This window comes from Cordyceps militaris (genome assembly GCF_000225605.1).
Source record: "Cordyceps militaris CM01 unplaced genomic scaffold CCM_S00004, whole genome shotgun sequence".
NCBI lineage: Eukaryota > Fungi > Ascomycota > Sordariomycetes > Hypocreales > Cordycipitaceae > Cordyceps > Cordyceps militaris.
Genome location: NW_006271972.1, coordinates 3,736,504 through 3,762,753, shown reverse-complemented (window position 1 = coordinate 3,762,753; position 26,250 = coordinate 3,736,504). Strand labels below are relative to the sequence as shown.

The following is a 26,250-nucleotide window of genomic DNA, read 5'->3' as shown; positions in this document are numbered from 1 at the left end:
ACCTTGATATGTACCGTCACTATGTCATAAGATTTCGAACAGCTAGATTTAAACGCAAATACTATATTCATCGTATTACAAACTCGAATGTGCTTTTGCTTGTTCCAATGTTTTCGTATGATCTTTTGTTCTGCATAGGCTGATTGTCGGACTACCTAGTACCTACACCAGGATGGGTTGTTGTCCAATCGAGCCCTGCCTCCATCGAAATGAATTACCTCTTGAGATTTTAATCCCAATTTGTGCACTTGATATTCTGCTCAATTTTCTTCATCTTTCATCAACTTATAACTAGCATCCACCGACTCTCCCGAGGACTCGTTGTCTGAGGCCCCAGCGCAACCCCAGCAAATTAGTCGCCCCTGTTGCTCCGCCCCATAAAAAGGGCCAGCCTCGTTTGGTACCGTGGATTCAGCCAGGCTTTGCGACCAGTACCTCTAGTTACTTGCGAAGCTGTCAACACATTCTTTTCTGACATCTGTGACTCCATCTCCGCGGTCAGGGTTAAGCCTCACTGTTGCACACCGTCTGTGCTCTCGCTCGTTCATTCAGACCAAGACAGGCTTTGCGGGCTTTTGCAGGCTTTCGCAAGCTTTGCTCCGCGTCATCGCCCTGTCCCCCCCTGCGCCTTGACATCGGTCTAAAGACACGTCGTGCATCTGCTCCCATGACATCGCGAGATCTGCAACACAGCGATTGACGCTTCCGCAACTCCCCCCGCGCCGCCTAGTGTCAAGTGCAACCATGACAATGCCATGGTCCGACCGAGGTCGTGCAGACGATCACCCGCTGCTGCCAACCTCGGCAACACCAACCATCACTGGCCCAGGCGCTGATTCCCCCGACTATGATCAAGCTCAATCGCGGCCGCGGCATACCAGAACAACGTCAGCGCATGCTCGTGTGCGTATCAAGTCATGGCTGTTCTTTTTCAATCGACTAATATTCCATCCCAGAGTGTCGCGGACGAATTCTCCTTTATGACGCCAAGCGAAGCCGCCGCCCGCCTGCGAACGTCGTTGATTCACGGCCTTACCCCCAACGAAGGTCTTACCAGGCTGGGCAGTTATGGTCCCAACGAGATTCCCCACGAAGACCCAGAGCCTCTCTGGCTGCGTTTCTTGAAGCAGTTCCAGGAGCCGCTAATCGTGATGCTACTGGTGTCCGCTGGCGCGTCGCTGCTCCTGGGCAATGCTGATGATGCAATCAGCATTACAGTCGCCGTTACTATCGTTGTCAGCGTCGGCTTTATACAAGAATACAGATCCGAGAAATCTATTGAGGCCCTCAATCATCTAGTCCCAAACCACGCTCATCTTCTGCGCACCTCGCCTCACAAGCCGTCAAGCCCGAGAGGCCCTGCGCTGCCCTCCAATATCACCGACGCTCAAGACATTGGCGACCCCGGCACCGAAACCCCCGAAGACGCCGTTCTGGATGCCACATCTTCCAAAGTTATGGCCTCACAACTAGTGCCCGGCGACTTGGTTTTGTTTACTACTGGCGATCGTATCCCCGCCGACATCCGCGTCACCAAGGCTGCCGATCTCACAATCGATGTGTCCAACCTCACTGGCGAAACGGATCCTGTTCGGCTCGGTACTGAAGCGAAGCGTATCCACGGCATACCCCAATTTAGCAACGAAGCGCCCAATTCCTCGCTTGCGCCAAACGCTAGCGCAAGCCCGGAGAATATTGCCTACATGGGAACACTAGTCAAGTCGGGTCACGGTCAGGGCATCGTTTTCGCGACTGGAGGAGCTACGCAATTCGGCGCTATTGCCACAAGTGTGTCTGGAACTGAGAGTCCTCGCTCGCCCCTGCAGCTTTCTATGGATGATCTAGGCTCTCAGCTCAGCAAGGCGTCCTTCGTCGTCATCGGCCTAATCTCTCTGGTTGGCTTCCTGCAGGGCAAGAAGTTATTGGAGATTTTTACCATTTCCATTTCCTTGGCTGTCGCTGCCATTCCTGAAGGCCTCCCCATTATTGTCACTGTCACTCTTGCTCTCGGTGTGCACCGCATGGCAAAACACAATGCCATCGTACGTCGCATGCCCAAAGTCGAGACCCTCGGGTCTGTCAATGTGGTCTGCACGGACAAGACGGGTACTCTCACAACCAACCATATGACCACAGCTGAGATGTGGCATTTTGGTAGAGATGTTATCAATGTCGAGCAAGAAGCCGAAGCCATCGAATCGAGCCCCTCTCAGGCCGCGTCTAGAATTCTGCGGATTGGCAATCTCGCAAACAATGCACGACTTTCTCATAGCCACACAGAAGGCGCAGTGCCATCGCTGGCTGTCATGACATCGACTTTGGGCCGGGGGGATTCTCCCTCGTTCACAAGATGGGCGGGTCAGCCGACTGACGTAGCCATGATGGACCTCCTCGACAAATTCAAGGAACATGACGCTCGCGAATCTGTTGGGGCTCGTGCAACCGATATTCCATTCAATTCTGATAGGAAATGGATGGGTGTCACTATTGGTAACGACAAGGAATACGCGTACATGAAGGGCTCCATCGAAAAGGTTCTCGCAGCGTGCGATACGTACCTCGACAAGGATGGCAGAGAAATCGTTCTCGACTCAGCTCGTAAGCAAGAAGCACTGCAGGCCGCTGAATCAATGGCTTCAAAGGGTCTGCGTGTTCTTGCTTTTGCAAGTGGTGCGGTTTCACGTCATGGCAAATCTAACACTCGAAGCAACACGCCAAGAATCGAAGCGTCTTCTATTCTTCCCGGAGAAGACGCGTTTAAGGGACTGACATTCGCTGGACTTGTTGGCATGAGCGACCCCCCAAGACCCGGCGTCGGCAGCTCTATTCGACGACTGATGCGGGGGGGGGTCAGGGTGATTATGATTACTGGCGATGCTGAAACGACAGCTCTCGCTATTGGACGGCAGCTGGGCATGACCATCGCTCCTGCCAGCTCCTATGCCGCTGGACAAACTACCGTGAAGCCGGTGCTACGAGGCGACGAGATTGATAAAATGACCGATGAAGCTCTGGCGGATGCCATGCAGCACACCACCATTGTTGCTAGAACGACCCCCGATCACAAGCTAAAAATTATCCGGGCTCTGCAATCTCGGGGCGACATTGTCGCTATGACTGGCGATGGTGTCAATGATGCACCCGCACTGAAGAAGGCCGATATCGGTATTTCCATGGGCCGCCAGGGCACCGATGTTGCCAAAGAAGCCTCCGACATGATTCTCACTGATGATGACTTTTCGACCATTCTGCGCGCTATTGAGGAGGGCAAAGGTATCTTTAGCAACATTCAAAATTTTCTACGATTCCAGCTCTCCACTAGTGCTGCTGGTCTGTCACTGGTATTCCTCTGCACCTTGCTCGGCTTCAAGAATCCCCTGAACCCGATGCAGATTCTCTGGATCAGTAAGTTCCAAACAGTCCACCGTGAATCTGGCCCAGCCTACTAACGACGCTCCTAGATATCATCATGGATGGTCCTCCCGCGCAGTCTCTTGGCGTGGAATCCGTTGACCCGGACGTCATGAACAAACCCCCTAGGAAACGAAATGATCCCGTGCTGACACGCGGCGTCATAACACGCGTCTTAACGTCCGCATTCATCATCATGGTGGGCACTATGCTTATCTACAGCCATGAGATGCTTGCTGACGGCGAGGTCACGCGACGCGACACGACCATGACCTTTACCTGCTTTGTCCTGTTTGACATGTTCAACGCATTGAGCTGTCGGTCCGAGAGCAAGTCCATTCTGCGTGGTGAAGTCGGCCTCTTCTCCAACAACCTGTTCAACTGGGCCGTGTCTCTGAGCATTGTCGGCCAGATTCTTGTGATTTACCTGCCAGCGCTCCAAGAGGTGTTCCAGACGGTGCCGCTGACGTTCGGTGACCTCTTTCGTCTCACAATTTTGTGCAGCACAGTCTTTTGGGTAGACGAGCTGAGGAAATATTTGAAGTACGGCCAACGGAGTTTAGTGAGTGGTTATAGCCAAGCTGTATAGATGGGTAGATAGACGGCTGCTTGAACTTTATCGCATAATTGGATGGCGCAAAAACGGTGGTAGTAATCTAACTGGTTTAAATTTAAAATCATTTGCCTTTGTTCCTTGACTTGCCGTTTCTAACACTTGGCGGTAGTAAGTCTGCGGGCGAAACCTGCGTTCTCGTCTACTAGGTTCTTGTTTTCTCTCATACTGTTGCTAATTTACATGGAATGTTACCAAAGTCTTATAAGCAACAGAGCTGGCTAATCCAATTGGTAAATATGCACCGACATGAGTTTTGAGGGAACGCCTTTGAACCAGCGTAGTTCAGGGTATTATTGGAGCCCCAGCCAGGGACGGGCCCGCTGGTGATGTGGCAGCGACACCAGCAACCAACGTCCTCGGCTTTCCTCAGCCAAACTCCCGCCCCCTCCAGCACGACGCAAAACGGGCCAGCTCGACAGCGATGCACGGTTCAGACCAATCGCCTCTGCGTCAATGTCCGCCCTAATACACAGCGGCACCAGTCGCACCCACAGCGACGATGCGACGACCCCCTCCGCGAAACCCAACCACAACCAGCACGCCGCCGTAGCAGCAGCGGGGCTCGAGACAGCGGCCACGCTGGCCGAAGTGCGCGCCGCCCTCGATGCGCTGCACACCCGCGAGGCGGGCATCACCCGGCGCCTCGACGCTCTCATGGCCTCGCAGTCGGAGCTCTCGCGGGACCTGGGCCGGCTGGACATGCTGCGCGCGGGGCTGGGCTCCCAAGTCATAGCCACGCGCGCCATCGGCAACGAGATGCTGGCCACGGCTGCCGAGACGGCGGGCGACCTGAGCGGCAAGGTTCGGAAGCTGGACCTCGAAAAAAATCGAGTCGAAGATACGCTGCGCGTGGTGGAGCAGGTGGCGGAGCTCAAGGCCTGCGTCCACGGCGTCGTGGGCTCAATGGGCGCTCCGCAGGACTGGGAAGCCGCGGCTGGGTACTTGGCCAGGGTGAGCCATGTGCCGGAAGACATCATCAAGGGTCCGTTTGCCGCCGGTATTGTGCCCAGCGTCGAGGTCCCCGATGCGCCGTGGACGACGCTCGAAAACGCCAAGGAGAGCCTCTGCGTCCTGTTTCTCCGCGAGTTTGAAAAGGCAGCCGCGGATGGCGACGGGGCCAAAGTCACTCGATTTTTCAAAGTATTCCCTCTAATTGATCGAACAGAAGTCGGCCTCGACGTTTACGGACGATATGTCTGCCAGGGTGTCGCCGGGACCGCCAGAACAACGCTCAAGGATGGCATCGGCGGCCAGACGCGCAAGGACGGCTTCTTCTACGCCAACGCCATCACAAAGCTGTTTGAGCACATTGCGCAGATTGTCGAAGGCCACGGCGGCTTGGTCGAGAGACACTACGGCGCAGGCAAAATGGTTCGCGTGATTGAGAGGCTCCAGATGGAAGCAGACGTCCAGGGTGGCATTATCCTTGACACGTGGACCGACGAGCGTACTTTGGACAGGAAGCTCACCGATGTGAAGAGCTACCCGTTCTCGTTCCTGGTGCAGAGCTTTCTGCCGCCGCAATCACGAAGCAACACACCGCGCATCAATTCGCCGGCAGTCGGTGCAGGAACCAACGGCCGCACGAGCGAAGACGAGGGTGTGAATATGAAAGAAGTGGACGCTTTATTGAGCGAGATCGCGGTCATGCTCGGTCGCTGGTCCCTATATACGAGATTTATTTCCGGCAAATGCGTGGTAAGTACTTGCAATTTCAAAACAAGCTGCAGCAAGCTAGCTGGACATTTAATTAATACTCGTAAAGGTTCCTGACTCGGATCAATCCCCACTGTCAACAGCGGACGTGATAACGAAGTCGAATTTATACAAAAAAATTATGGGAAAGCTCGTGACACCATACAACATCATGACGGGCTTCTTGTTTCGCCGATCGGTGGAAAAGTCGTTCCAGCTGGACGAATACCCTCCTGGACTGTCGTTGAGAATGAACAAGAGTATTGACGGCGAAGCGCCATATATCATCATGGCCGTGGATGATGTCATGTACATCATGAACTCGACGATACAAAAGTCCATTTCAACGTCCCAGAGGGACGTAGTGTCAAGCGTTATCCCCTCGATTGAGCGAATCCTGTCGGCTGATTTTATTGGAATGATACAACGCAAGATGCGTGATGAAACATATCCCAAGCCCGTCATGCAAGGTGGATTCCCACCAGAAGACAAAATTGTTCAATTCATTGTTCTCATCAACAGTTTGGATACGGCGAATCAATATCTCAACAGGATCATTGACGGTCGCATATCACATTCCGAAGAACAGTCTGATGTTGCCATTCCTGGCGAGGGATTGAAAGAGTCTTTTCCCTTTGAAAAAGACGCCGTCATGGTCGCCAACCAGCTGCACAGGCTACAGAAGACGTTTTTGGCAAAGTCTACCGAATTGCTCAGTGAAGGAATCAATGTCCTGTTTGAGCGCGTCGTCAAGTTGCGCCTGCGGCCGGTTCTCGGCGATACGTTCCGCGACGCCGATTACACCATGACGGAGCAAGAGCTGGCCGAGTATGCCGAGCAAAATGAGGAGGACCCGGAGCAGGTCATGGAGATGGTGACACGCCGGTTCGAGCGCGGCTGGGACATGCTGATGAAGCCCATCGGCCGCATCATGACGCCGGCCACCTTTAGCGTCTTGTCGGACACGACGGCCAGGTACTTGTCTCGGGTCCTGGAAAAGCGTATCCTGAGCTACTCGGGCAAGACGAGCGAGTATGGTGCGATCCGCATCGAGCGCGACTTCTCCGCCATTGTGAGCATTGTGGCCAAGGGACACTACGGTATCCGGGAGGTGTTTGGCAAGGTGACGCAGCTGATGATGGTGGCCAACATGGAAGAGGAGGAATGGGAGGAGCTGGTGGCGCTCGACGGCGATGATGGCATCGAGTGGACGCTGACGGAGGATGAGAGGAAAAAGGCGCGGGCCCTGGTACGTCGACCTTGAAAGGCCGATGGCTGGCAGATAGATAATAGACAAAAGGAGCGTAAAACTGTTTTATAAAATAAAATTGCATGGTTACTCTCGCCGTTGGTTCCGACCATGTTTTGGAAGGACATCCAGCACTTGGATACTTGACTTTACCGCAACGTGACACACTCAGTGTAAACCGCGGTTGGTGGTGGACCGACTAAACAAGTTATTTGGAAACATAGAAACAACTTCAAGTAGATTTACTAGATTTACGTCAGTTTTAGACGAAGTAACAACATAAACTCCTTCAAGCGGGCAGGCAGATAATCGAAAGCTCGGGAAAGCCCCACTAAAAAGTGAAAGCGGATCAAAGCACTTCGTGATTTTTTTTCTTTGAGTCACGACCAACTTATAACTCATCTACATCTCGGTATTGGAGTAGGATTTTCAAAGTGTATTCATGCAGACTTGGAGTTGACTGTTTAATATCTGCGCCGACAAGACAGAAACGGCAACAAGAACAAAGAGCAACGCAAGACGGGGAAGGTTCACACTGGGCGTTCAACACTGTGGCCCGACGACTTATATCAACTGCTCTGCGATCGCGCCCAGCTCCGACGCCACTCGCCATGCAGACGCGAGTGATCAAAGTCCCCGCCCGGGGATCTGAGCTGGGCCACTTCCGCGACTCTCAAGGTCCCAACCGGTTGGAGGAGTGGTGCGTGAGCGACGCCCCGGCCTCGCGCGACTCGATTGCGGCGCTCACCGAAGCCGGCGCCCACCTCCGAGACAAGGACACGCCGGTGGCCTTTCCGACCGAGACGGTGTACGGCCTCGGCGCGGACGCGACCCGCAGCGCGGCCGTCAAGGGCATCTACGCGGCCAAGGGCCGCCCGTCGGACAACCCGCTCATCGTGCACGTCTGCGACCTGCGCATGCTGCGGCAGCTGCTGGGCACTACTCCCGACGGGCAGGCCAACCCGCTCCCGGAGCGGTACGCGGCTCTGATTGAGCGCTTCTGGCCCGGCCCGCTGACGATCCTGCTGCCCAACGCGCAGCCGTCGCGGCTGGCGCCCGAGGTGACGGCCGGGCTGGGCACGTTTGGCGTGCGCATGCCGTCGGCGGCGCTCGCGCTGTCGCTGATCCAGCTCGCGGGCGTGCCGCTGGCCGCGCCGTCGGCCAACGCCTCGACCAAGCCGTCGCCGACGGCCGCGCACCACGTCCGCACCGACCTCGACGGCCGCATCGAGCACATCCTCGACGGCGGGCCCAGCCAGGTCGGCGTCGAGAGCACCGTCGTCGACGGGCTGTGCGAGCCGCCCGTCGTGCTGCGCCCCGGCGGCGTCGGCATCGACGCCCTGCGCGCCTGCCCCGGCTGGGAGCACGTCGTCAAGGCGTATCAGGACCACAGCGAGGAGGGCAGCAAGGCGGCGCCGCGCGCGCCGGGCATGAAGTATAAGCACTACAGCCCCAGGGCGCGCGTTGTCCTGTACGAGGCGTCGTGCCAGGCGGCGGCGGACGGTCTTGCGGCGGCGGATTTGGAGGAGGCTGCTGCACAGGTGGTGGAGAATGGGCAGGGAGTGAATGGCGCGGCGCGGCCGACGAGAACGGTGGGCATCATTCGGACGCAGCGGTGGAAGGCGGCGGCTGGCCTGCACGTGCAGAACTGGCGAGAGGCAGCGCCAGTGGCCATGGAAATCGACAAATCTGCGTATGAGGTATACCGGGGTGATCTTGTCGGCGCCAGTGGCCAGCTCATCGGCGAGCTGTTTGATGTGAACCTGGGCAAAGACACGAGCGGAATTGCGCAAGGGCTTTTTGCAGCGCTACGGGAGCTGGATAGCAGAGGTGCTGACACGATTTTCGTTGATGGTATAGACGGGGAATTAGACATTGCCGCGGCAGTCATGAATCGTTTACGCAAAGCAGCATCGGAACTCAGGTCATGATGCATCCCATATAGACGAAAAATATAAATTTATACCCTCCTAAATATTGCGTATTGCGCTTCGCGTGATTCGTCGTCATTCTACTGGATATTCCTCTTTTGGTCTTAGTTGATTAACTTGTTCAACCCCCGTCCCATAATGCTTTGATATTCGTTTCCTGGTGTCTGCCCGTTGTCGCAAAAGGTCTTCACCTCTGGCGTGTACTTTTATAATCCAAATTTTTACAGGCCTTGACGCAACCAGTCGGCAATCTTGGACTTGCCGAGTTGTGCCAGGTTATTGACACCTTGTTCGCTCAAATCAATGCGGCCGACCGCGAGGTCCTGAGTAGGCGCGCGGCTGACTCGCTGGACGACAATCGTGGGGTCAGTCTCGAGGATGATGCCGTCATCGACAATTTCGTCAATGGCGAGCGAAACGAGATCGTAGTTTTCGACAATGGTGCGCTTGTCGACGGATTGCCTAGCAGATATTAGCAAATGCGCGTTCAGGCGCAAGCTCGCTAGGTACTGAATGTGCGCGTACTTGAACAGCAGGTGCAGAGAGTCTCTGAAAGCCAGCAGGGTATTATATAGCAGAACTTCGTTCTCGTCCGCAGCACCAACGAGGTAGATCATGACGTCGGATTCAAGCTTGTATAGAACGATGCGATTATCGTAGAGGATGATGTCGCCCGTCTGCTTGGCCGTCTTCTCGACGAGACCCTTCTCAAAGGACTTTTGTGACTTGGTATCGGGGTAGGGGTTCGTAGAGCCACCTGCGACAGAAGAAGCTCGAGTTAGTCGACTGTGCGGTGAAGAGCACTTGGAATCCGGGCAAGGGGCACAAGAGGCAGCGCATTGTTACCTGTGGGAGCGGCATGGGGAGGAGAAAAGTATTTGGCAAATATTCTGGAGCCATCTTCGGTACTCAGGACCAGGATGGCCTGGACCGAGAAAAGGGTCATTCCAGGAGACATGTTGAAAGGGCTTGACGTGGTCAATCTCAACGAAGCTATTGCCTGCGACACAATGCATCGGCGCACTAGTAAGTTAACCAGGTGTCCCTGTGCCCCTCCAGCCCGCCATTTGCGGCATAACCTTTTACCGCTCCGGCTGTCACCGTCGCGTGCGCACGGGCCATGGTCCTGTTACCCGTTAATCGAAACGCGTCTTGGAAACCACTTTACGCGTGGTACCTGACGCGACCCGCCCCGATTTGCTTTGCTCCCTTGCCCCTCGCCGCTGCACAAACACTTGTGACAAGCTTCATCTCCCTCTAGAAACCCGGCCTCGACGCATTTCTACTTTCACCCTTTCAGCATTCGCATTCGCAAAGATGTCGTCGCCGTCGGACCGCAGACAACGAAATTCGCAGTCGGCGACTCCTCGTCGCTCTGCACGTCAGTCCTCTGCCAATTTGCCGAGTGATCCCCCACAGCGAGCTTCCAGCCCTATTTTCTTCCAGTCCTCGTCGCCTGGCCACGGCGATGCTCAGCGCGACCCCGGCGGCGATGTCTCTTCTCCTCTGCGCCAGATGTCAGACAGTCAAAGCACGCATGCTGATAATGGCGTGATTCCGAGCTCACCGCTCCGCCAGATGAGCGACACACAGTCTGTGGTGGACGACCAGGCAACACCACGAGCTAGCCACACCCTCGGTGGAGGTATGATGATTACAATCTCCCTTTTGAGCACTACCAGTACTGACACTTTTATTTATAGAATCATCTCCCATCAGATACGAGCCGAGCTCCAGCCCCGGACGCTCGTTACAACACCAATCTGAGCTGCGCAGTGAGGGCAGTGGCTTGTTCCTCAGCTCTGATGCCGGGAGCAGTGGTTTGCGCAGGCGTGGTGACATTAACTCTGACATTCACCGCACCCCTCGTGTGGCACGTCGCATTGTTCTCGATGACAGTGGCCGCGTTGTTCGCGAGGGCCCCGCTGACGGCTCCGATGCCCCTTCCTTCGCTAATCGCGACACCAATACTTCCGAAGCCGACATCCTTGGCGGACAGAATCAGAGCCTCATTTGGGGAACCACGATCTCCATTGACGACACATTCACAGCCTTCAAGGAGTTCCTGCGTAACTTCACTAAAAAATATCGCCTGTATCGTGATGGTCTCTCCGATGCGGAGGTGCGCGCCGATCCGGAAGCCGAGACCAAGCCCTACCAAGAAGCTCTCGAGAACATGCTTCTTCTTGGCACTATGCGACTTTACCTTGATGTTTCCGACCTCAATCTCTACCCTCCTACAAGAAAACTCTGGCATCAGATTCAGGCCTATCCCCAAGAAATTGTTCCCATCATGGATCAGTCCGTGCACGATTTGATGGTTGAAATTGCCCGCGCTGAGAGTTTGCGAAACCGACCAACACAAAGTAGCAATGGCCAGGGCGAGTCTCAACAAAACATACAGAGCTCAGAACCAAATTTCCCAAGCTCTGACAGACTTGATGAGCCCGCTACTCCCCGGCCGACGCAGGACGCTCAGCCCTCACTCGAAGACCAGGTCGCTGCTTCCATCTACGTTGTTCGTCCCTTTGGCTTGGATAAGACTACCAACTTGAGAGAACTCAACCCATCCGGTAATTATTCCTTCGCTGACAACGGTACTTTGAGATCTAACTAGTTTATAGACATGGACCGCCTCATCTCTATCAAGGGAATGGTTATTCGCACTACCCCCGTCATCCCCGATATGAAGGATGCTTTCTTCCGATGCAATATCTGTAATCACTCCGTCAACGTCGGCCTTGACCGTGGCAAAATTCGTGAACCCACTGAGTGTCCCCGCCCGATCTGCGGCTCCAAGAACTCGATGCAAATCGTTCACAATCGCTGCTCCTTTGAAGACAAGCAGGTCATCAAGCTGCAGGAGACGCCAGATGCGGTGCCTGCCGGTCAAACACCCCACTCGGTCTCTGTCTGCGTCTACAATGAGTTGGTTGACTTTTGCAAGGCCGGTGACCGTGTTGAGCTCACGGGTATTTTCCGTGTCAGCCCAGTTCGCGTAAATCCCCGCCAGCGCGCTGTCAAGAGTGTGTACAAGACCTATGTCGACGTCCTCCACGTGCAAAAAGTGGATAAGAAACGTATGGGTCTTGATGCCTCGACCCTTGGCGTTGAGGGCGAGGAAGACGCCGATAGAGGTGCCGATCAACTTCAGGAGACGCGCACCATCTCCCCAGAGAATGAGCAGAAAATCCGCGAGACTGCCGCAAGAGAAGATATTTATGATCTCCTCTCAAGGTCCCTGGCTCCATCCGTCTACGAGTTGGACGATGTCAAGAAAGGTATTCTTCTTCAGCTCTTCGGTGGCACAAACAAGACGTTCGAAAAGGGTGGCAGTCCCAAATACAGAGGCGACATCAACGTTCTTCTCTGTGGTGACCCTTCCACTTCCAAGTCTCAAATTCTCTCGTATGTCCACAGGATCGCCCCGCGTGGAGTCTTTACCAGTGGTAAAGGTTCTTCGGCTGTCGGTTTGACTGCGTACGTCACTCGCGACCCCGAAACCAGGCAGCTCGTCCTTGAATCGGGTGCCCTTGTCCTGTCTGATGGTGGTGTTTGCTGCATTGACGAGTTCGACAAGATGTCCGACGCCACCCGATCCGTGCTTCACGAAGTGATGGAGCAGCAGACTGTTTCCGTTGCCAAAGCTGGCATCATTACGACTCTCAATGCCAGAACCAGCATTCTCGCTTCTGCCAACCCCATCGGCAGCAGATACAACCCTGACATGTCGGTGCCTCAAAATATTGACTTGCCGCCTACGCTTCTTTCTCGTTTTGATCTCGTCTACCTGATGCTAGATCGTGTCGATGAGAAGATGGACCGACGATTGGCCAAGCACTTGCTGTCTCTCTACATTGAAGACAAGCCCCAGTCTGCCCCCTCCGCTGCGGACATTCTTCCCGTCGAGTTTCTCACCATGTACATTTCCTACGCGCGCGCCAACATCCAGCCCACCATCTCTGAAGAGGCCGGCAAGGAGCTTGTGGAGTGCTACATTGCCATGCGTGCTCTTGGCCAGGATGTGCGTGCGGCCGAGAAGCGCATCACAGCCACCACCAGACAACTTGAGTCGATGATTCGCCTCGCTGAGGCCCATGCCAAGATGCGCTTGGCCGACGTTGTCACCCGCGCTGACGTGCAGGAAGCGAACCGTCTGATCCAGAGCGCGCTCAAGACGGCGGCCACTGATTCCCAGGGCCGCATCGACATGAGTCTTCTGACGGAGGGCACCAGCGCCGTCGACCGCAAGCGCAAGGCGGAGCTCAAGGAGGCCCTTCTTCGACTGCTTGACGAGATGACATCGTCAGGCAATGCTGTTCGCTGGAGCGACGTCGCTCGCCGCCTAAGCGAGAATGCGAGTGTGCCGGTCGAGCAGGCCGAGTTTACGGAAAGCATGAGGGCACTGGAAGCGGAGAACTCCATCTCCATTACTGGTGACGGCGCCAGAAGAAGTGTGCGACGAGTCACTGCGGTGGTCTAAGGGGTTATGACCAAGGGCATTTAAACGCGTTGAAGATATACCATGGATGGTGTTATGAAGGGGGCGGAAATAAGGTGGTAAATGATTTATGGTGAATGGTTTTGTACGTATTGGGATCACGAGGGGTATTGGGTTTGTTGGTTTCGGCTTGGGTTAATACTATGTCACGGCGTTTAATGTATTGTTGCTATCGGTCGTGGTAAGGGCCAATTCTATGTTGATTGATTCTCTCAAATCTTAAAATTACGACAAAGGCAACATGTCACTGGTATGCGTTGAACGTTGTAAAATGTTGTTGAATCTTTCTTATTTAATTCTCCTCCACATTAAGCTTTCCTGTACATTGTCGATTTAATAGTAAAAACACTCGCTATTTGCTCTGTCGTATTCCTCGTTGGGATGGTGCCATGGGAGGCGCCTTGACTGTTTTTCTGTTTTTCTTCTTTTTTTGTGTGTTTTTCATTTTGTTGTCTTTAGATTCGCAATACAATACTGATCCAAAAAAAGTCTCACATCATGGCATCCTACAAGATGTCCACCTTGCGGACCTCTGTCCACTCCTTCTCCATCTTGGGCACCATGATGACCAAGACACCGTCGTCGAGCTTGGCGGCGATGCCCTCGGCATCAATCTCCTCGCGCGGCCCCCCCTCCTGCTGCTCGCCGGCGTCCCTGGGCGGGAGCGCGACGGACCGCGCAAAGACGCCGACGCGGCGCTCCGACGAGTGCATCGTCTGCAGAAAGGCTTCGTCGCCCGGGCGGTGCACGACGCCCGACACGGACAGCGCGCCGCGCTCCGGGTCCCAGTGCACGCCCACGTCGTCGCGCTTGGCGCCCGGCAGCGCGACGTGCAGCACGTACGCGGCGGGCGTGTTGAAGATGTCGACGGGGGGCGAGAAGGTGGACTCGTCCAAGGAGGGGGAGTCGGGGTTCTGGAAGCTCCGCGCGGCGGCACCCATGTGCTGCAAAAAAGGGTGGCTCATGAATCCGCGCATCATGTCCGGGAGGCTGAATCCGCCGGGAGGAGCCGCCGGGTTGGGGAAGTGGCTGCCGCTGCGGTCGTGGTTGTGGTGGTGGCGGCGGCCGTAACCACGGCCACAGCCGCCGCGGCCTCCGCGGCCTCCTCGGCCTCCCCAGCCGTAGCCGTGACCGAAGCCGCCAAGGGCACCGGTGAAGGTCTCGTTGTTGTTGGGGCGGGCCTCTTCGTACTCGGGCACCATTTCCTCGGGGTCAGGGACGTCTGCTTTCATGGTGTCGGGAGAGCCATGCCTGTCGTCTCCAGAAGCAGTCGCCTGGTTCTCATCCGCAGACTTGTCGGGCTTCTCGTCGTTCGAGACGCCGAGGGGTCTCTCGCGGGTGGCCTCCTCCTCGTCGTTGTCGTGGTGGTGGTGACGGCGTCCACGTCCGTGGCGTCCGTGGCCGCGGTCCGAAAAGTCAAAGTCGGCCTCGTCCCAGCCGCCGCCGTGACGGTCGCCCCAGCCGCCCCAACCCCACTGCTGGTCGGGGCGATGGGGATGGTGAGGGTGATGGCGGCCGTGGTGGCCGGGTGGTGCGGGAGGGCTGGGGGGACGAAAGTGGTCGTGGCCGGGCGGGCCGGGAGGAGGAGGAGGAGGGTGAGGGGGCCGGCCGAATGGGAAGCCGGGCCAGTGGGAAGGGTGGCTGCTGGGGCCGCTGTGGTCGATGCCACGGCCGGTCGTGGAGTTGCCCATGAATTGCTCAAGAAAGTCGGCGTACGGAAACTCGTTTGGCTGCTGTGCGGGAGCCATGGCTGCGGTACAAGTAGGTTGTTGTTTAGGCGTTGGGGTTTGGGGGGGAGGACTGGGGTTTGTTGTATGGGCGAGATGGGGTAGAGTGATACTCTAAAGATGAAGAAAAAAAACTACAAGAAAGAGATTTGGAAAGCCAGCACCGGATGGATACAAGATTATATATACGTGGGTGTGAGTGTTGTTGCTACGTAGGCAGCCGTGTAAGTCGACGCAACAAAACTAGGCTGGCAGCCAACGCTGCCTAGGCGGCTGAAACGGGAGGGGGGCGACGTTGGCGGCGCACGTCATCGAACAAACTAGAAGGAAACGACTGGCCATCAGCCAAAGAAACGCCCGTTTTCCACGTGCAAATTGTTGAGAGAGTTGCTGCTGCTGGCGGTTCGTGTGAGTCGTACTAGGTTGGCCAAAGCCGCGCGGCCAAGCCCTATGGGGGGGGGCCTACGCAAGCCAACATGTCAAGAGGCAAATAGTTCTTGGGGTGTCGGGACCGAAGGAAACGGGAAATGCAAAGCGATAAATTCTACGGTAGTTTTTTCGAATGAGATTTTTGAAGCTGCGTTCTCGAATCTTCTCCTGAGATGCGCGTCTTGAAGAAATGACTGTTGCGCATGGACGGCCCCGGGGAGGCGGCCATCGTCTCGGGCCCGAGTCCACGGTGGGGTGCCGTATCCGGTGGCGAACTTGCACTCTTTAACCAGTCGTCAAACTAACGCGAGACTATTCAGAGGGAAGAAATTTGGTATGCAGAGTTTGAATTTTGTTTTTTGTTTTTTATTCATTTGTTTGCCAAGGCGGTAGGTAATCCCGAGGACAATCGGCCGAGCTTAAACTCCTGCAAGAGAACTCCATACAACGACTTGCCCTCTTCCCCTCCCCCGAAATATCTACCGGCAGCAACCGCAACGATCATCACCGTCCAAGCAGCAGCTCCTCCCCCCAAAGCGGCACGTGAGACCGCCGCAGCAGTCCCGCGAGCTGTAGCACCCGAGGCCGGGGACCGCGCAGGTCTGGCGCTGGGCGAGGCTGGCTGGCACGGCCGCGACGGCTGCGATGGCGAGGCCGGCGGCTGCGAGCGTTGTGAGAAGAATGGCGGTTAGGTTCATGTTTTTTTTTTTCGTTTGGTGGAGAAGGAAGGATGATGGGATGTAAGTCTGGGAGATGGGATGTAAGTCTGGGAGATGAGATGTAAGTCTGAGAGAGATGAGTCGGCAAACCGAGGCTTTTATATTGGTGAGATTGGCTACGAGTCAACACGTCAAAAACGTGTATCAGACCAGCTCGCGGTCGTCGTCACGGTCAGGCTGGCTCCTGAGACATGCTGGCAGCGGTCGGGCTGTCGCCGATGGAGTTCTGGTCAATATGCAGAGAACGAGGAAGGTGATAACCTGATCAACATAGCGAGCCGAGAATTAGGCCAATGAGCGCGTGATGCACAAATGTAGATTTCAGGTCATGTCTTGTCGCAGCTGGTTCGCCAAAGCCGGTGTCTCACAAGTTCTACAAGCCAGCCAGCCACCTAGGCAGATGGCTTGCTGAAATGGCAGCAAGACAGGAAGGCAATCAAGCCCGTTTCTCCGTATCATATACTACACGCTAATTTGTAGAGTGTAGTAGTTGGTCGAGGCTCAGCTGTTGCCGCGACAGCAAGTAACTCGAGCTGTATAAATATACCGGCGCTCAAAAGGACTTTGAGGGCTGACGTTTACTTGTAGCCATCCTTGCTAGGAATACTGTAGTTTCTTCAGACAGGATGAAAATGACATGTAATAACCCGCGCGAACAACCACCTTGAGCGATTGCTAGCACTCCTTAATTTGGGGCTTGGCCCAAGTTCTTGCGCATTTCTGCGCCAGGAGCAGATGAGGCTTGGAGCGCAGAACGACAAGGCCACGTTTTCGTAGCGGCCTTGGAATATGCTGCAGGGTACGCAGACCAGACGGATGGGAGTACTCCAAGACCGGGTGCAAAATAACGGTCCTGCAAGTAGTTGGGTTCCCAAAATCGAGAAAGGAGACGTGTGGAAATATAATGTATAACATTGAGACGTCGGTGTCGAAGCAAAGTCATTTCGCAGAGATGCGCCGGTGGTGTGGCTTGAGTATGGTCATGGTGAGTGAGTGGCTGCGTGTGGCTTTTGCTCCCAGGTATGAATTGCAAACATTTATATTTTTGGCAACCATGTAGAGCCAGAACAGGGTCTGTCGCATTTTCTCACCGTAGCGTTTGCCTTGCTTGTTACAGTCTTGCGACCACCACCTACTCTCACCTTGTGCAACAATACTGGCAACCCCCCCTCCTTCTCTCAGTCCTGCTCATTCTTCTTTTCTTCTTCTTTTTTTGCGTCAGACGTTGGGTGAGTGGAACCCAAAATTATCCGAACTCGGGCCCGTCGGAGGACCGTCCCGTCCGCCACCACATTCCGTCTTGTCGTTAGTTACAAGGGCTTCAACTTGGGCTTCGTAATGGCTTCCTGAACCAAGCCTCGGGGATGATGACTAGGAAGCAACTCCTCCAAAGACAGCTGCGACGACCAGTTATCAATTTAATGTCCGTACTGATTAGCTTCTACGCCTGATGCTAGACAGGTGGCAATGCTGCAACGTGCTATATTAATAGCCCCCTCATCTGTCCGCGACGGCAGCTTGCATCTGCGATGCCAGTTGTCGGCTTTGCTTGCACAACTCGGCACCAGCCTGGTTGCCGTGTACTTTTTTTTCTCTCTCTCACGCCATCCTGTGCTCTAAGCGCCCACGTTGTGATGCGGCCCGCCCTTTCTTTGTTCAAAGCTTCTTTGCTTCGATCGCTCTCCACCTCAGCCTCCTCCGCTGTGCGACCTATTCCCACGGCTGTCACGTCCTGCCATCTCTCAACTTGGCCCAAGTTCTGGTCCTCGCCATGCATCCGGGTTGATCATCCGCCCGACCCCTACAAGACCAACGACCAGTGAAGGCGGCTGCTGCACTTGCGACAAATCCTGCCTGGTTCACAACAACAACATGACGTCTGGCACTTCATAAACCCCACGAACCGTTTTTCAAGACGCCAAATCAACGTCTTTACCTGGGGTGCATCTCTCCAACGTAACCTTTTTTTCGCTCTTGTTCCCATCGTGGGTAGACGGGCAGCGAGTTGCGCGGACAGCAATGGCATCCTACAACACCAGGGCGGAGCTTCATGTCCCCGACACGGCCGACACGAAAGAGGGCTGGTCCTATCTCTACGCTAATATCCCGCTGCTGGTCGTCTGCGCCGCCGTCGTCGCCTTTCGCGTCTGGTGGCGCTGCATCAAGCACCATGCCCGACGGCTCACCTGCGCAGACGTTTGCTGCGTCGTCGGCCTCGTCCTGAACGTGATCCAGGTAGCCTGTGTCTCAATAGGTACCGTTCTACATATACGCACCTTGTAGACTGCTGCTAACAAACAGTCCTCTAGCGATTGTGCAATGGGGGCTTGGGCATCACGCGCCGCACCTCACGCCGGAGCAGCGCTACAACTCGCTCCTCTACTTGTTCGTCTTTCAGTGCCTTGTTCAGAACACGGTCGGACTGTCCAAGCTGTCCCTTCTCTTTCTCTATCTCGACGTTTTCCCGCAGCACAGCTTCCGGCTCATTTGCTGGGGCTTGATTATACACATGAGTCTGGGGCTCTTTGCGCTCAATATGACGACGATGCTGCAATGCCAGCCCGTTTCCTTCTCTTGGGACAAGACTCTTGACGGGCAGTGGTTCGTGTCTCTAGTCGCCCATCGCGATGACGACGTACTAACTCGGTAGTGCAGCATCAATATCAAAGCCTTTTGGTACGCCCAATCGGGGTGGAACACGTTGATGGATGTCGTCGTCTTGCTGCTGCCGGTTCCGCTCGTGGCGATGCTGCCCATGAACCGCCGCAGCAGAATCGGCCTCTTGGTCGTCTACCTCCTCGGAGCCTTGTAAGCAGCCGCCATACAGCCTGATCTTTTTCTTCGCGCCCACTAACCTTCCTCCTCCCTGTGCAGCGTTTGCATCGCGAGCATCGAGCGCCTCATCAGCCTCGACTTCAATGGCACGTTCGCCCAGGATCTGACCTGGGCAACGGGCACCTCGGTCCTCTGGGCCCAGGTCGAGTCCACCGTCGGCATCATCTGTGCCTGCGCGCCCGCTCTCCGCCAGCCCCTCGCCAGCGTCCTGCCGGGGCTCTTTGGCGCCGACAGCGACGGCCCGTACCGGCTGAGCGACACGCCGCGCCCGGCTGCGCTCGCCGGCCACGCCAAGGGTGCCGAGACGAGCGCCGGCCTGGTCGAGACAAGCTGCAGAAGCGAGGGCTGCAGCGCCGAGGACATTGTCGGCATCAAGAGGACCGTCAGCGTCGACGTTTCGTACATTTCGCGACACGGTGAGCCCGGTCTAGACGGCACCACCACTTACCCGGAGCATCAGTTTGAGCGCCACATCGTGTAAGCAGGACACTTTGGTTCATAAGAGAAAGTATGTAAATATTAGAAGGAGTTTATTTCTGCATGATTTCCTCGGAGTTCTTTTTGTATATTTAAGGGAGCTGTCAGCGCCGCAAAGAGGCAACTGTGTTGCCCGGCATAAGCTGTGCCTTTTCTCGGCCGAGGACATGGCTTTAGATGAGTTGGCGTGCTCACCACGGTATACAAGGGATGCTGTCTATCCATCTCCGGAGCGCAAATTTTCGACCGAATGATGTTTGTCGTTGCCATTATTTTAACAGTTGTACCATCTTGGCTTGTATTACTTACATGTACTTCAAAGCCTCCCGCCCACAACCCCACCACACAAGTGCCAGGCCAGTGGAGGGTGAGTAGACGTGAGCTTTTATAATTTCTGGTTTATATCAAGAGTGACGCTAGTTACCTACATCATCCGTATCTCTCAGCCTGGAGCGACGACAACACATCTAGCCTCCCATATAATGCCTGGTATCTGGCGAGGGCATCACTCTATTCTCGACATCTCACGTTGAGAACCAAGCCGCAAATCTTTCCACATGTATCACGATGGGATCTGTATCAAAAGACAAGACGCCCATCAACGTCGCCATCATTGGCGGCGGTATCGGCGGCCTGGCGCTGTCCATAGGGTTGCAGCAATACAGCCACATCAATGTGCGCATCTTTGAAGCCGCGCCGCGATTCTTTGAGCTTGGAGGTAAGCCCAACAACCCAAAAGATCCTGCCCACCAAAACAACCCCGCCATTGACCTTGACCCCCCAGCCGGCGTCCTCTTCGGCGCCAACGCCATCCGGGCCATGTCCCTCATCCACCCGGCCATCGGCGAGGCCTACGCCCGCATCTCCACCACCGCCGGCTGGCCGTCCAAGGAGAGCACCTACTTCGACTTCATCCTCGGCCAGGACCTCGACGGGCAGCCGGCCGGCACGCCCGTCGCCTCGCCGCCGCTCAGCGCCGCCGAGCGGCACAGCGCCGCCCACCGCGCGCGCCTGATTGACGAGCTGGCGCGGCTCGTGCCCGAGGCGAGCGCCGAGTTTAGCAAGCGTCTGGTCGGCCTCGCGCGGGACGAGGCGCCGGGTGCGCGCACGCGCATGGCGTTTGCTGATGGCGTCACGTACGAGGCCGACGCCGTCATTGGCTGCGACGGCCTGCGCTCCGTGTGCAGGGACTTTGTCCTCGGCGGCGACGATCCGCTCGCGCGGCCCGTGTTCACCGGCAAGTACGCGTACAGGGGCCTCGTCCCGATGCACAAGGCTGTCGCGGCGATTGGGCCCGAAAAGGCGCGCAACAGGTACGTGTTTCTGGGTAGCGGGGGCCATGTGCTCGTCTTTCCGGTTGCGGGCGGCGCAGTCATGAATGTCGTCGCCGTTGGGACGGCAAAGGATGGCACGTGGCAGGGCAGCTGGATCAAGCCGATGAAGAGGGAGGACATTGAAGCGGACTTTAAAGACTTTGGGGAGGACTGCCAGAAGATCCTTTCGGTAAGCTGAGGCGCTGTAGTCTGAGGGAGGGTATGGCTTGCTAATGCTCATATATGAAGCTCATGGAAAACACCTCCCACTGGGGTATATATGACCTCTCGCCTGACATTCCCACCTTTACGTCGGCGCCGCTGCGTCTGCTTCTCCTCGGCGACAGCGCCCACGCGTGCGCGCCGCACCTGGGCGCCGGCGCCGGGCAGGCTCTCGAGGACGCACACGTTCTGTCCCACCTCCTCGGTGCCTGCCGGTCTGCTGATGACGTGCTGGCCGCCTTTGCGGCGTACGAGTCGGTGCGGCGCCCGCGGACGCGCTTCGTCCAGTGTCACAGCCGCCGCCAGGGCGAGCTGCTGGACCTGCACGCGGACGGCGTGGGCGAGGACCTGCACGCTCTCCGGGCCGTGCTCTCCGGGCCGATCCGGGAGATTTGGAACTGCGACTTGGAGGCCGAGCTGGCCAAGGCGCAGGCAAAGATGGCCGAGCTGCTCGCCGAGGGGGGCGAGGCTGAAAGATCGTGACGTGTACTGGGCGAGAGTGTACGCACGAAGACCGAAATGCGAATATTTTTTCATGTTTGTTGCTAGCACAATGCGGTGGCAAGCTTCAGATACCAGCGCCAGTCTCTTTCTTTACACGGCGCTTAATAGACGGAAGATTAGGCTTTAAAAATGGTGTATTATCTTAAGATATGTACATGTATATGTATGCCGAAACCTATGCAGGCCAAGAGTCGGAACCCTGCAATATAACACTCCCATACAAGGTCAAACTCTCGATCCGTCGTATAAATTAACAAATATTAGAAACAAGTATCCTACCATGACGCTACTTCAAAAGGTTAATAATCTTGGCGACGCTCGGCACGCCGTTGCTGTTCATGACAAACAGCATCCAGTAGCCCGGAAGCAAGATACCCGGGTCCGACGGCACGACGGCCGAGTACTTTGTGTCGGAGAGGCGCTTGAGCGTCAGCGGCACGCGGCGCTGGTCCGTGTTGATGGTGTGCGTCGACGTGCCGACCCGCATGAGCGCGGCCGACGCCACGGCGCCGTCGGTGCCAATAATGAGCCGCCCGTAGCTGAAGGTGGCCGAGGCGATGGCCGGGCGCGCCGCGGGCGACCCGTCGGCCTTGAGCAGGTAGCTGGGCGTGTAGATCTGGCCGTCAAAGTGGTTCGTGGCGCAGTCGCCGCACAGCCCGCCGCCGGCGTTGAAGACGCGGGCGTCGGGCATGAGCAGCGAGATGCTGTGGTAGTTGCGGGGGATGGAGTTGGGCGCCATGGCGGTGAAGGTGTCGCGGGCCGGGTCGTACATCTCGGGCGTCAGCTGCGAGGTGGAGTCCTCGAACGGGATGGCGTACGCCTGGCCGCCGGTGATGAAGGTCTGGCCGTCGGGCAGCACGGTGGCGGTGCCAAAGGCGCGCGGGAAGCGCATGCCGGTGCTCGCAAACTTGACCGTCGGCTTCTGGCCGGCGCCGGCGAGCGTGATGATGTGCGCGTTGGTGTGCGCGTCGCTGTTCTGGTACGACGGCGAGCCGCCCGCCGTCAGGATCTTGCCCTGCGTCGCGTCGTACATGACGGCGATGCCGCACATCGAGTCCGGGTCGTCGCCGCGCCCGGCCGTCGTGCGCTTGCCGGCCGCCGACACGGCGCCCGTGCCCGCCGTCGTGTACCAGTTCATGGCCGTGCTGGGCCCCGCCTGGAACACGGAGCCGTCCTTCCAGCCAAAGAGCCAGGCGTGGTTGTCGGAGCGGTACACGCCCTGGGCGTCCTGCGTGAGCAGGTTGGCGACCTTGGCGCCGGGCAGCATGGTCCACGTCTTGGCCTGCGGGTCGTAGATCTCGCCGTCCTTGGGCTCGACCTCGCCGCCGCTCCAGGAGCCGCCAATGGTGAAGACGCGCCCGTCGGAGCACGTCGCCGACGACTGGTACCCGCGCGGGATCTTCATGTCCGGGCCGGCGATCCACTGCTGCGAGGGGAAGTCGTACAGCGTCGTCTTGGACTTGGAGTTGCCGCCGGTGACAATGACCTGGCCGCGGCCGTCGATGGAGATGCCCGGGCAGAACATGTCGTGGTCCGTGTTGTCCACCACCTTGGGCTGCACGTCGTTGGTGGCCGGGTCCCAGATGGAGGTGAAGACGCGGTCCCAGCTGGAGCCGTAATAGTTGTTGTACGCGTACGCCGACCAGATGGTGATCTTGCTCGTCAGCGGGTCCACCATGCCGGCGACGGGCACGGTGGGAAAGTTGATTGTCGGGCCCCATTTCCCGAGGCCGGCGTACGGCGCCGGGTCCGCGCCGGCGGCAAACACCTGCAGGTCGGTGATGCTCGTCCACGGGTTGCCGGCGACCTCGGTCAGTGCGCGGACGCGCGCGTAGCGAACCTTTCGCGTCTCAAAGTTGGCGTACTTGGGCAGCGCGTCCTTTGGCCAGTGGCCGAAGGCGACCACCTCCCAGTTGGTGTTGTCGGTGCTGACGGCGATCTCGTGGCGCGCGATCCAGCCATTCTGGTTGCCGTCCTGCCGCGGCAGCACCGACAGGCCGTTGACGTTGTATGTCGATCCCATGTCGAGGGTGATGGTGTGCGGCGGTGGCGGTGCCGAGCCGGACCACGCCGTGTGCCAGAACGTGGTGTTGTCGCCGTCAATGGCCTTCCAGCACTCGTTGCCGGCCGCGAAGCTGTCGCAAGTGACGCCCCAGCCCGTGCGGTCGATAATCCGGCCGTTGGTCGGCGGCGCGGCAAAGAGCTGGTTCGCATTCGGGTTCTCGCCGTAGTGTTCCTTGATCCCGGGGACACGGGGGCCGATACTGGCTCCGTGGACGAGAGCGCCGCCGAGGCCGCAGAGGAGCCATGTATACAACTGGGTCGTCTTCATTTTCTTCTTCTTCCCTTGAACTATGAACGAGTGTGTGGGCTCCTCAGAACAGGAACCGAATAGCAGATAATGATCGGTACATCTGTCTAAGCCATCAACCCAAGGGGGCAAGGAAAGAACTTATAATGCCGGTCAGGTACCGTCCAGGAAGAGCGGAGGGATGGGTTGGTCTCCGGCCTCAATTCGGCAGCACAGGGCAAGTAGGTGCAAGAGGACGGCCGCGTTCAAGAGTGGACTGGGGTCGTTGTTTGTTCAATTATGTATCCGTAGCCAGAAATACAATTAGATTAAAAAATTAAAGAAAAAAAGAGCCCATTGCTCTCTGGGCATGGGCGGGCTGAAAGTCATGCGCGGAGCGTGGCGCTCCTGTGTCTCCCGCAGGAGCTGCGGCTGCATGATGAGGCTGGCCTTGACACCTTCTGGTACTCCATACAGAAGTACATGGATCGCAATTGGGCTTGGCTGGTTCAACTACCGGGCCGGGGGTGCACAGAGAGGATCGCGTGATAGGGCCATTCGTGCTTGTCGGGTATCCGTAGCTTGGGCCGGTCTTGTCCGGCTCGTATGCTGCTGGTGCTTTTGCATTGTTTGGTGTTTGGGTGGTCTCACGGGATTTCATCTGATCGATGGGGCACCTATCGCCCCTCTCTGTGGTAAGAGTTTGACGTCTGACGTATTGAAATGAAGAGGAAGAAGAAAATATGGACAAAGGGGGGCCAGGACCACAAGCCGTGCATTGAGCTGTATGCACAGTTCTGTCTGGTCTGGGTTGTGTCATTCCTGGCAGAGACGGAACTGCGGCACCGTTGACCTACCAGGCTACTTTGGGCTCGGGCAATCCATGCCTACCTGGTCCAAACGACGATTTGTTAATCAAAAGCCCAGTTGATAACTAGACAATACATACGATACATGTCCAGCACACGAGCATCGTGGTGGGCCAAGTCGACAGGACTAGCAAGGGTCCAACCGCGACGAGATTCGGGGCGCTGACCTCTCGGTGATTAGAGATAGATGACTAGTTACAAAGAGCGCGCTTTCTTTTTAGACGAATAGGAAAGTCAACAATGTCAATTCGGTATTCAAGGTCCCAGTCTGGTGCATAAGCTTGACCCCCCCTCGCCTACGGAGTACAGTGTCAGGGGTTTCAAGCACCATGGAAGAAAAATACGCGCAAGATGCGGAAAACCGGGAAAGCTCCATGAAACTACGTACAAAGTGCAGTCAGTCAGTCGACTCTTGCTTCAGAGCTGGCCTATGCATGTCTCTGAAGCAGAAGAAAAAGCGCAAAGGGACTTGGCACTGCAACCCTCCTTGCTGGTGTGTCATTGTGCAAAAAGAGGCCTAACCAGCAAGCTACTTTTGACTAGTTCCCTTGACGTTGCCCTTTGTATCCGTAGTACGTATGTATCACGGACAATGGAAGCCGCATCAATGTCACCCACACCGGCCCGGCTGGTACACTTGGTCGTCCCGTGCAAATTTCCCGCCCGGCTTCGCAACTGTTATTAGTTCGTTTTTTTCTTTCTAACTAGGTAATTAGTGACTTTTGGGATTAGCGAACCCGGCGGCGCGATCTAGCCAAGGCTGGAATACGAACCGTCCACACGGAATCCAATGAGTTATTAATAGTCTAAGCTGAAGATGGTCTAGCAACTATAAGAAGCTAACTACAGAACAATCAGCCCAGGCGGGGAAGCCCTGTTGACTACTGAAATGACTCTCTGGCTGCAGCTCAGCCAGCTTAGCAAAGTGTAACATATAGCCAAGGTACCCGATATGTTGTGCGACAAGGAGGGCCAGATGCCGTGGGCGCCCGCGCGCCGCACGACGCAGCCTTGCGATTTCTGGACAAGAAAGGCCAAGCTCACCTGAAGCCAGACGCCACGCACACGCCACCTGGCAATTTGTTCTGAGCAGGAAGCCGAGCGAATGGAAATAGAAGAGGGAACACGGCCATGGTCCATCCAGGGGTCTCGTCCTTGACAAGTGAGCGTGATTTTTTTGTCGCCATTGTACTCGGGTCCGCACATTCCGACGTGATGGGGTAAGACAGGGGGGGAAGGACGAAGAAAAAAAACCGCGTGTGAGGATTTGTGTGTACATACATGCTGGCCGACAACGGTGCAAGACAACTTCAAAGACAAGACACTTCAACTGAACTGAGCTATTCTGAGACTTTGAGAGACGAACTAGCGTCGGAGCGAAACCAAGGTGACACAGTCTCGAGGGTCCGTCTGATGATGAAATTCATTGCTTGGTCGGACGACGACTGACTGTGCGCACAAT

The 26,250-nt window shown here is 56.4% G+C and overlaps 12 protein-coding genes across 12 annotated transcripts; 8 read left to right on the top strand and 4 right to left on the bottom strand.

Annotated features, from left to right (window-relative positions):
* Positions 1–744: 744 nt before the first annotated feature.
* Positions 745–4,038, top strand: CCM_06222 (calcium-transporting ATPase type 2C member 1; the record flags this gene model as incomplete). The annotated part of the gene is made up of 4 exons (XM_006671363.1): positions 745–903; positions 957–3,405; positions 3,462–3,973; positions 4,009–4,038. The coding sequence occupies 4 exons, from the start codon at positions 745–747 to the stop codon at positions 4,036–4,038; spliced, it is 3,150 nt and encodes a 1,049-aa protein (XP_006671426.1).
* Positions 4,039–4,480: 442 nt separating this feature from the next.
* Positions 4,481–7,030, top strand: CCM_06221 (golgi transport complex subunit Cog4; the record flags this gene model as incomplete). Its single annotated transcript, XM_006671362.1, has 3 exons — positions 4,481–5,725; positions 5,874–6,971; positions 7,016–7,030. 3 exons carry the CDS (start codon positions 4,481–4,483, stop codon positions 7,028–7,030), a joined length of 2,358 nt encoding a protein of 785 aa, XP_006671425.1.
* Positions 7,031–7,582: 552 nt separating this feature from the next.
* CCM_06220 (Translation factor, SUA5 type) lies at positions 7,583–8,902 on the top strand (the record flags this gene model as incomplete). The annotated part of the gene is made up of 1 exon (XM_006671361.1): positions 7,583–8,902. One exon carries the CDS (start codon positions 7,583–7,585, stop codon positions 8,900–8,902), a length of 1,320 nt encoding a protein of 439 aa, XP_006671424.1.
* A 221-nt stretch (positions 8,903–9,123) lies between these two features.
* Positions 9,124–9,860, bottom strand: CCM_06219 (coatomer zeta subunit; the record flags this gene model as incomplete). The annotated part of the gene is made up of 2 exons (XM_006671360.1): positions 9,124–9,659; positions 9,749–9,860. 2 exons carry the CDS (start codon positions 9,858–9,860, stop codon positions 9,124–9,126), a joined length of 648 nt encoding a protein of 215 aa, XP_006671423.1.
* Positions 9,861–10,219: 359 nt separating this feature from the next.
* On the top strand, positions 10,220–13,385 carry CCM_06218 (cell division control protein 54; the record flags this gene model as incomplete). The annotated part of the gene is made up of 3 exons (XM_006671359.1): positions 10,220–10,547; positions 10,606–11,475; positions 11,527–13,385. 3 exons carry the CDS (start codon positions 10,220–10,222, stop codon positions 13,383–13,385), a joined length of 3,057 nt encoding a protein of 1,018 aa, XP_006671422.1.
* A 524-nt stretch (positions 13,386–13,909) lies between these two features.
* Positions 13,910–15,151, bottom strand: CCM_06217 (HSP20-like chaperone; the record flags this gene model as incomplete). Its single annotated transcript, XM_006671358.1, has 1 exon — positions 13,910–15,151. One exon carries the CDS (start codon positions 15,149–15,151, stop codon positions 13,910–13,912), a length of 1,242 nt encoding a protein of 413 aa, XP_006671421.1.
* Positions 15,152–15,762: 611 nt separating this feature from the next.
* Positions 15,763–16,575, top strand: CCM_06216 (uncharacterized protein; the record flags this gene model as incomplete). Its single annotated transcript, XM_006671357.1, has 3 exons — positions 15,763–15,819; positions 15,880–16,246; positions 16,325–16,575. 3 exons carry the CDS (start codon positions 15,763–15,765, stop codon positions 16,573–16,575), a joined length of 675 nt encoding a protein of 224 aa, XP_006671420.1.
* Positions 16,576–18,297: 1,722 nt separating this feature from the next.
* Positions 18,298–19,594, top strand: CCM_06215 (uncharacterized protein; the record flags this gene model as incomplete). Its single annotated transcript, XM_006671356.1, has 4 exons — positions 18,298–18,532; positions 18,588–18,879; positions 18,934–19,086; positions 19,153–19,594. The coding sequence occupies 4 exons, from the start codon at positions 18,298–18,300 to the stop codon at positions 19,592–19,594; spliced, it is 1,122 nt and encodes a 373-aa protein (XP_006671419.1).
* A 563-nt stretch (positions 19,595–20,157) lies between these two features.
* CCM_06214 (mannitol 1-phosphate dehydrogenase) lies at positions 20,158–21,608 on the top strand (the record flags this gene model as incomplete). The annotated part of the gene is made up of 2 exons (XM_006671355.1): positions 20,158–21,093; positions 21,153–21,608. 2 exons carry the CDS (start codon positions 20,158–20,160, stop codon positions 21,606–21,608), a joined length of 1,392 nt encoding a protein of 463 aa, XP_006671418.1.
* A 307-nt stretch (positions 21,609–21,915) lies between these two features.
* CCM_06213 (galactose oxidase precursor) lies at positions 21,916–24,580 on the bottom strand (the record flags this gene model as incomplete). Its single annotated transcript, XM_006671354.1, has 2 exons — positions 21,916–23,981; positions 24,403–24,580. 2 exons carry the CDS (start codon positions 24,578–24,580, stop codon positions 21,916–21,918), a joined length of 2,244 nt encoding a protein of 747 aa, XP_006671417.1.
* A 537-nt stretch (positions 24,581–25,117) lies between these two features.
* On the top strand, positions 25,118–25,614 carry CCM_06212 (uncharacterized protein; the record flags this gene model as incomplete). Its single annotated transcript, XM_006671353.1, has 4 exons — positions 25,118–25,184; positions 25,238–25,281; positions 25,362–25,472; positions 25,594–25,614. The coding sequence occupies 4 exons, from the start codon at positions 25,118–25,120 to the stop codon at positions 25,612–25,614; spliced, it is 243 nt and encodes an 80-aa protein (XP_006671416.1).
* A 17-nt stretch (positions 25,615–25,631) lies between these two features.
* Positions 25,632–25,994, bottom strand: CCM_06211 (uncharacterized protein; the record flags this gene model as incomplete). The annotated part of the gene is made up of 1 exon (XM_006671352.1): positions 25,632–25,994. One exon carries the CDS (start codon positions 25,992–25,994, stop codon positions 25,632–25,634), a length of 363 nt encoding a protein of 120 aa, XP_006671415.1.
* Positions 25,995–26,250: the final 256 nt, after the last annotated feature.